Source organism: Aegilops tauschii, chromosome 3 (genome assembly GCF_002575655.3).
Source record: "Aegilops tauschii subsp. strangulata cultivar AL8/78 chromosome 3, Aet v6.0, whole genome shotgun sequence".
In the NCBI taxonomy this organism is placed as follows: Eukaryota; Viridiplantae; Streptophyta; class Magnoliopsida; order Poales; family Poaceae; genus Aegilops; species Aegilops tauschii.
The window spans coordinates 520512547-520521748 of record NC_053037.3 but is presented as its reverse complement, the minus strand read 5'-3'; the positions used below and the strand labels follow the sequence as shown (position 1 = coordinate 520521748).

Below are 9202 nucleotides of genomic sequence, written 5' to 3'. Positions count from 1 at the left end.
CGAGTATAGTGGAGTGGAAATGGTGAGAGAGTGTGATGGACTGGAGATGATGGTGGAGAGGTGGAGGAGGAGGATGGGGAGGATGGGGAAGATGGTGTCGATGGTGAATGAGGGTGAATAAGAGGTGCAGGAGGAAGAGGTGAAACAGGAGGCACATAGCAGGGTGTCTCGGGAAGAAGAAGAAAAGAAATGTCGTCCATAGAGAAGCTCTAGGAAGAAGGACGCGGATAGTAGGAACGAGACTCGTCAAACGTCACATCACGCGAGATGCGCAAGCGACGACCAGCAGGATCCCAACAACGATAGCCATTGTGCTCATCACTGTAGCCAAGAAAAACACACTCAACCGACTGAGCAGTCAGTTTGGTGCGTTCTCGGGGGGCAAGAAGGACATAGCACACACATCCGAACATACGAAGAGCTGAGTAGTCAGGAGAATGACCAGTGAGACACTCCATAGGAATACCACCCTGCAAAGCAGTCGATGGCTGAATGTTGATGAGATAGGTGGAGGCAGAAACGGCCTCAGTCCAAAAGTGGGGTGGAAGAGAAGCGGCAATCATCAGGGCACGAGCCGTTTCAAGCGGATGACGATGCTTACGTTCGGCAATGCCATTCTGAGCATGAGCACCAGGACAAGAGAACTGGGCCAGAGTACCCTGTTCCGTGAGAAAACCACGCAACAGCTGGGAGATAAATTCTCCAGCGGAGTCACCACGAAAAGTACGAATGGGCGTGGAAAACTGGGCGTGAATCATGGCAGCAAATCGTTTGTATATAGAGAGAACCTCGCCACGAGATTTCATGAAGTAGAGCCAAGTGTAGCGAGAGAAATCATCAATAAACAGAACATAGTAGCGGTGACCACCTTTTGAATCAAAGGGAGCAGGACCCCAGACATCAGAATGAACTAAGTCAAAAGGACGCTAAGATACCGACTCACTTGTGGGATAAGGTAATTGTGTCTGTTTGCCAAGTCTGCAACCATTACAATGTAAAGAAACATCTCCAGATACAGACCCTAAGAGGCCCTGATGAACTAAAGAAGACAAGCGAGAGCAACATATGTGACCAAGGCAATGATGCCACTGCTGGAAAGACGCAGACGAAGAGGCAGCAAGAGCATGGGAGCTGGCAGAAGTGGTGGCAGCGGAAGGAACACAAAGCCAATCAACCTCCCAAAGACCCTCTGACTCACGGCGCCGGGGGCCAGCACCAACCAAAACCTTGGTGCGACGATCCTGAATAGAGCAAGAGTCAGTATCAAGAATGACACGACAACCAGAATTAGTGAGTTGGGCAGCGGAAAAAAGATTCATGGTAAGACGAGGGACATGGGAAACACTCGGAACAGAGAAAGATGGAGTGGAAAGAATACCACGACTGGCAACAGGAAGAGGTGTGCCATCGGCGGTAAGAACATTAACAGGCGAATCAAGAGGTCGGAGAGAAGACAGCGCGGAAGAATCAGAAGACATATGAAAAGAGGCTCCAGAATCAAGAACCCACGAAGATGTACCTGACTGTGGAGGTGGCTGCGATGGTGATGAAGATGATGCAGTCACAGCAGCAGCAGAACCAGTAGGCGTACAATGTCCTGATCAGTGAGTGACGGGGTCGAGGAAGACACAGGAGTCCCGCTGGAAGGGGAGCGCCTCTGGTCTCGCTTCTTCTGACGACAATCAGACTCTGGGTGACCGGACCGGGAGTAATAACCGCAGAAGGTGTCACGACGCGACGTGCCCTTCTCAGCATAAGGAGGGTGACTCACCCCCCCTGGAGGAGTAGGCAGGAGCGGCGGAGCAGTGAGGCGAGCAGACGGCACAGGAGCTCGTGAGGCCAACACTGATGGAACCACAAGTAACCTAGCAGAGCGAAGGCGGGTCTCCTCAGCACGAAATTCAGCAAGCACCTCCGAGATAGGAACACGACCACGAGCAAGCAGGTGGGCACGTCGAGGCTCGAACTCGGAGCGAAGACGAGATAAGAACTCATGAACCCGCTGAAACTCCAAATCGGACCGTGTAGTCTGACAGCAACGGCAAGTTCCACAAACAACTATCCGAAGAGAGTCAAGCTGACGGCAGATGGCAGAGCACTGTGAATAGAACTCATCAACAGAGGAATCACCTTGCTAGAGTGCGTGCTCCTGACGCACCACAGATAGGTAGAGAGCATCAGCAGAGGGCTGATAGCGCTGACAGAGATAAGACCACATCGCTGCAACTGTGCCAAGTCCCATGAACTCTGAAGCAAACTGAGGGAGGACGCTCGCAGTGAGAACAGTAGCAGCTCGAGCATCATCATTGCACCACTGAGTGTAAGCAGACAGATCATCGCGATACACAGAAAGAGCATCTGAATAAGCTGGTACCTGCTGGTCATAGGCGTCGACGGCAGCATCATCGAGAGCCTTGGCTGCATCCCGGCCAGCCTGAGAAGCATCAGCAGCAAGGACCGGCGGCACCGGTGGGATTGGGGCCACTGGCGCAACAGGGCATGGCGGACAGGGGACCTCGCCAGAAAAAACACCCCACAGAAGAAGGCCACGCATATGAATGCGCATGAAGCCCACAAACTCAGCATAGTTGGTGCCATCAAACATCACCAAACACCTAGGAACAACGACATAGCCCGAAGAAGACATAACGAGGTCTTCTTTTGCTTTCTCAGTTCAGTCTCCTTTTTTTGGTCAACGCACGGAAGACAGCCGATCCGGATCGGGCTGGAGGACGAGCGAGGTAGGCTCACTCGATCTGAAGGAGGGGCGCTGGGGCGGGCAGCCTGGCCCCGCTCGATCTGAAGTAGGGGCGGGCAGGCGGCCTGGCTCCACTCGATCTGAAGGGGCGCGCGGGCGGCCGCGCTCGATCAGAAGCAGGGGCGCGCGGGCTGCCGCACTGGATCGGAAGTAGGGGCGCGCGGGCAGGCGACCTGACGCCGGCAGCCGAGCGCAGCGGCAACCAGTCAGGACGAGAGCGCCGCCGGCCAGGCGGGCCAGGGGCGTAGAGGAGAACCGGATCCAGAGACGGGGTCAGCCGGCCGGAGAAGGAGAGCTCCGGCCAGCAGCCGGCCAGCGACGGACTAGAGCAGCCGGAGATGGGCTGGGACGGCAGGAATCGAGGTAAGCTAGAAGAGGGGCGCACGGAGTTGCGTCTTGCGAGAGAGCGAGGCTAACCTAGCATCTGATACCATGTTAGAGAAGTGAGCAACTAACTTTACTGAGGACCAGAGGCCATTACATATACATGTGTGACAAAGTGCAGGAAACCTCTTATACAATGGAGATATACCTAACAGAGACTATACACATCTAACATGAACAAGATATCTAGTGCCTGAGGTCTGTGCAACAATCAGTGATTGATCCCTTGGGCGTACTCAAATCCTCTTGGAACTTCGGATATGCCACCGACGGTTACATATGCTATTTTGCTGGTGTGGAATGCTGGAACGGCGGCGAGAACAGGGTTCTCTCTCTGCGACTCAGCAACCTAGGACTTGAAGGCCCATTTCCTCAGGGTCTTCAAAATTGCACGAGCTTGAACATCTTGGACCTGTCGTATAACAACTTTTCAGGACCCATTCCCTCCAGTATTGCACATCAGATACCGTATGTGACATCTCTGAATCTCTCATACAATAACTTTTCAGGTGAAATCCCAGAGAGTATCGCAAATTTGGCATACCTAAATGTATTGAAACTTCAACATAACGAACTCAGCGGTCAAATTCCAGAGCGGTTCAGCATGCTCAATCGGTTAACCACGTTCATTGTTGCAGATAACTTCTTGTCGGGGCCTATTCCTACTTTTGCACATTACTTCTCGCCTTTATACTTTGCTGGTAACCGGGAACTTTGTGGTGCACCATTGGACGAGTGCCCCCGGAGTCGAAGATGGAGGCTGATACCAATCAGGCTGCACAAAATCAACGAAGAGTCCAGTATCGGAGTGGCTATCGGGTTTGTCCTAGGGTTCGTGGTGGCCTTCTACTTCCACTTGTTATGCTGTGAGAGGCTCCTTCCTTGTGTCTTCCGCACATGATCCACTTGTTCTGAAACTTTTGTCTGTCATGAACTACCAGGGGCCAAATGAGCACTTTGAACCACAAGTTTAGGTTGGCTTCTGTTTCTGCATGAACAACTTACTAGTAGCTTTGTCACCTCATGATATGTAACTTAGCAAGTGTGTGTGCTTTGCTTGTAATGCGCATTTCAACTCTTCTAAAATGATTATTTCAACCTTCAGCTTAACCAACTTATAGAACAATTTACTAGCCGTTTCTACGATTCGATAAGCTAGATCGGTTAACTACATTCAATGTTAACTGGGGGCAACTTGTTATCGGGGGCTATTCCGGTTTTGCCACAAGAAGTTTGGCCTATGAACTTTGTTGGTAACTGGGGGCTTTGTTGCGGTACACCATTGCATAAATGCCACACGATTAACGATCATTACAGTATTGGATCCTGCATTCCTTCGTCTGCTCCAAGAGGCTCCGTGCCTTTGTTGTTGCATACGATTCACTTGTGTGTTTTTTTCTTTCGAAAAGATGATTCACTTGTTCTGAACAGTAACCTCAGTTTATTTCAATTCCGGAACATATTGAAGTGCCAGCGCTTTGGTTTGCCTGTAGTGCATATTTCAATTCTGAAAAGATGCATAACGATCATCATCTTTCTACTGAGAACCTTGCATATGCATGAGAAATCTGGACCATGGGTATTCTTGTTGGTATACAGCTACTGGTCTAGCAAGTACTAGCAGGCAACAGTTTATGTTTTAGTAACTGTAGACTTCCTCCTCTACCAAACTCTGAAGGTTTTTGCCACTTAGTTCAGTCCAATTATGCTTCAATTCTGAGTAGCAACTAAAAATGCTCAATCTCTTGACATTCCTTCCAGAGATATACTGTCCGGTTTGGCATGGCTTTTGTTCAATGCACCTACAGGTTATGTATGCAAGGTCACATTCAATATTTTTTTAGCAATCCCAATTTCCATCAGTGTACAACCCTGAATTTTGCATTCAGTCAAACTATTCACTCAACTCCACTCTCAAATCACATTACAATCTGAAACTCAAATTCAGTCACACCATTCACTGTATTTTACTCTTGATTCACATCAATTACATCTCAAGATGGCATTTTCCTTCTTTTCTGCCATCGTTTCTCTCCAGGTTCCAACTGAAACATCCAGTGAGACAAGTAGTGCAAGGCAAGACAAGTAGTCGGGAAAATCCAGTGACAGTACCAAGCAATGCAAGTCAATCAACTAAGCAGACGGCGGCGTTGGCTTCGTGGCGTCGACACCTCGGCGGCGTCGTTAACGCTTGCTCCGAGCCGTCGCGGGGCAGCGGCCGGCTCCGTTGACTCCACGGCTAGGCGCGTCGCGCCCCGACGGAGACAGTCGCGTGGGCTTCATGGCCTCGACAGCTCAGCCGCATCGACGAATCTCGCTCCTCGGATTCGGGGCGCGGCTAGGCGTATCACGCCCTGACGGCGGAGCAGCGGCTGCTCTTCCCCGGCGGCGGAGTGAGCCCTAAAGCGAGGCGAGAGCGAGCGACCGAATAGTTTTTTTTCTCTGAGGGGAAGCGGCCGAATAGCTTCTCTTTTTTTTGAGAATTTGCGGCCGACATTGGGCCGCATGGGTTGGCTTGTTTTCGTGTCCACGCGAGAGAGAAAGATGGCGCTGGTTTCCGTTCGCGGCGCGCGTCGTTAGTACCATACTGGAAGTTTAATTGAAGCGTGACCGGTTTATTAAACGGACTTTGCCTACTGCATTGCCAACATGGGGATCATGCACGGTTGTCAGCTGCGAAAGATGCCAAAGAGCACAAATAAAAGAGGTCACTGAGCCCAACCCGTGACCCAGCACCAACAAGTGCACACGGACGAAAAGAAGGCCTCCGAGCCCATCCGTGACCCAGCACCGATAAGTGCGCACGGACCAAAATAATGCAGCAAAAAGATCCCCTATGAGGGCACAACCGTAAAAGAAATAACGCAATTGCATCCCCGGGTTGGCACGTGCTATACATTAGCACTGGGCTTTTTTGTTCAAAATCTGTTTTTTATATACTAATCCATTCGCTGGTTTATTTTCGAGTCATTAGTGAAAAAGTCAGCTAAAAGTAAGCTTACAGTATGAATCAGGAAATGAAACATCAAAATCTAAAGAAAGAAAGTTGCAGCAACTGTGTCCATGTGACACCACCACAATCTCTTGGACCTTATTTTATGATTATGTACAAATTGGTGCTATATCATTCACACATGTTATTTCCCTTTTTGTTTGACCTGTACCAAGTGTGACTCCGAACAATAGAAGACGCATTCCCAAATCATTGGAATTTATGAATCATAAATTCTAGTGATTCTGAAACTTTGGTTGCTTGCTGCTGAAAGGTAAGCTTACCTTGTGAATTAGGAAATGAAACATCAGAATCTAAACAAAGAAAGTTGCAGCAACTCTGTCCATGTGGCACCACTACAATCTGTTGGACCATATTTTTGGATTTTGTACAAATTGGTGCTCTATCATTCACACATGTTATTTTCCTTTCTGTTTGACATGTACCAAGTGTGACTCTGAACAATAGAAGAAGCCCTCCCAAATCACTGGAATTTAAGATCCTATACACATTGCTAGATTCTATAAGACCCCTAAGCACAAAGGAGATTAAAAAAGACCAAGTGTACCCCTGATATTGCAAGTACATTGTTTACTATCGGTGTGACGCACACCTCTCTTTGTCAGAGCCTTGTATACAGATTTATCTGTCATATCATATCTGTAGTGATCATTCATGAATCTGCAGCTTTGGTCCTATCAACAGATAGAGGCAAAGCCAAATGTCTTACTGGTCCCAATTCTAATTTACGGCCAAATTAAACATGTCTGCAAGTAATGTTACCTCCTTCTTATTCAAGATCTACTGTATGTACTGTGTTGGATTTAATAGATAGTACTAGTTACAGGTGTGGTATGAGCTTCACTTAGGCTAGAAGATGTTCCTTTGTAACAACGCAAGTTGCAACAACTGTCTATATGTGTGCCTTAGCGAGATGTCATAAGTTCTTTATGATTCTATACAAACTGATCTCATCCTTAACACATTGTTCTTATCTCTCAGTTTGACTTAAGAAAAAACCGAATATATCCCCAATTTTCCCTGTTGTAATTGTAGCATGACCTAGATCCTCAATGGAATCACAAATCATTGGCTAATTTACCCTCAATGGAATCACATATTACTGGCTAATTTCACCATTTGTGGCCTTCATCACGACAAGCAGCAGACGGGGAGGGTTCATTGATTGATAATTACCGGTGTAGAAGACCTATTTGATGTGGCGCCCGGTTGGCATGTCCTCGTATTAGGTGACGAAGTTGGCCTTGCTCTAGATGTGGCAGCCGAACCCGCCGGTGGGGGCGTGGCCATGATAGGCGGCGCTAGGGGCGAGCCAGTCAGGCCTCAGGATGCCGACGCCGACCTTGATGGAGCATCTTGTGAAGACGTGAATTAACATGTATCTAGATAACAACTAACATAAGAAACATGAAGTGCGCAATAGACTAAACTTCTTGGAAGCAGATACAAAAGAAAGTCTCTTGCTGTTGTTCTTGCACTATGTTGGGCTGTTTGGTTGGTGCCCTGAGCACCATGCCTGTGAAAATTTATCAGTGATACATTTATGGATAAATGTGGTGAACTGGTGACTGATACATAAACTGATATTTGTGAGTAGTGTAACCTGCTCGTGGCTGTAGAGTGTTGTGCGACACTCTGAAACTCTGAAGGTTTGGACCTAGTTAAAATGCACCACATGCATCTATCTATCTATCTATCTATCTATCTATCTATTATATTATTAAAACGATAGAAAATGAACTGTAAAGATTTAATACTCGAGAGTTATAATATTTGAACGGTAGAGATTCACCACTATATTTGTTTCTGTCAATGTGCTAGATTCAATTCGATATTGTAAAGCAAGCAATTAGGTTTCATGTGTTGTAGGGAAACCGCTTCTGCTTTGGATCGATCAACTGGTGAGTTTTTTGAGTAAATTGTTTCTTCTTTTTTCAAGTAGAGTGATCAAGTATTCTTACGCAAGTTTTGATCACGTGACGTTGGAAGTTATAAGTTGCATGATTTGGCTGACAAGTTGTTTGTGTCACTCCATGTTTGACATGGCTGATGGTGCCAAGTTCCTCCTATTGTTTCTCCTCCTGAACATCTCAACATTGTGTTTTTGTACTGAACAAGATATCCAGTGCCTGAAGACTGTGCAACAGTCGGTGATTGATCCCAACAGTGTACTCAAATCCTCTTGGAACTTTGAAAATGAAATCGACGGTTTCATATGCTGCTTTACTGCTGTGGAATGCTGGTTCGCCGATGAGAACATGGTTCTCTCTCTGCATCTCGGCAACCTCGGACTTCAAGGTGCATTTCCTCAAGGTCTTCAAGATTGTGCAAGCATGACCGGCATGGGCCTGTCGAATAACAGCTTTTCAGGACCAAACCCACCCGACTTCTCACGGCAGGTGCCGTATCTGACATCTTTGGATCTTTCATACAATAGCTTTTCGCGATCAATCCCACAGAATATCTCAAATATGACATATCTGAATCTCCTCAACCTCCAACATAACCAACTCAACGGTCAAATTCCACCACAATTCGATTTGCTTACTCGGTTATCGACGTTCAATGTTGCGGAGAACTGTTTATCCGGGCCTATTCCTCCTTCGCTACTAATTTTTCCAGCTTCGAACTTTGATGGTAACCAAGGGCTTTGCGGTGCACCGTCGGATGATTGTCCCCGCTCCAGGAGGAGATGGAGACCGGTACGAATCAAGCTGCATAGGCTCAACGACGAGTCGAGCATGGGAGCGGCCGTCGGATTCGTTGTGGGGTTTGTGGTGGCCTTCTACTTCTCGCACTGCTTTGTCTGCTCCGAGAGGCTCCGTGCCTATGTCGTCCGCATATGATTCGCTTGTTCTGAAACTTTGTTTAGCATAGCTTCCGGAGGCCAAATGAGCACTTCCGACAGTATAATCTTAGTGTTGTTGGGTTGTATATGTGTGAGTAAGTCTGGCCCACTTGGCCCATGTAAACTAGTATATGTATTGTACAGACTAGAGAGGAATAGAGTTATCCAAAAATTTCCCAAATCCACCACACTTCATGGT

At 47.7% G+C, this 9202-nt stretch overlaps 1 protein-coding gene across 1 annotated transcript; it reads left to right on the top strand.

Annotated features, from left to right (window-relative positions):
* The first annotated feature begins 8109 nt into the window (after positions 1 to 8109).
* Positions 8110 to 9001, top strand: LOC109743026 (uncharacterized). The gene has a single exon (XM_020302105.2). The coding sequence runs from the start codon at positions 8156 to 8158 to the stop codon at positions 8999 to 9001; it is 846 nt and encodes a 281-aa protein (XP_020157694.2). The 5' UTR covers positions 8110 to 8155.
* The last annotated feature ends 201 nt before the right edge of the window (positions 9002 to 9202 follow it).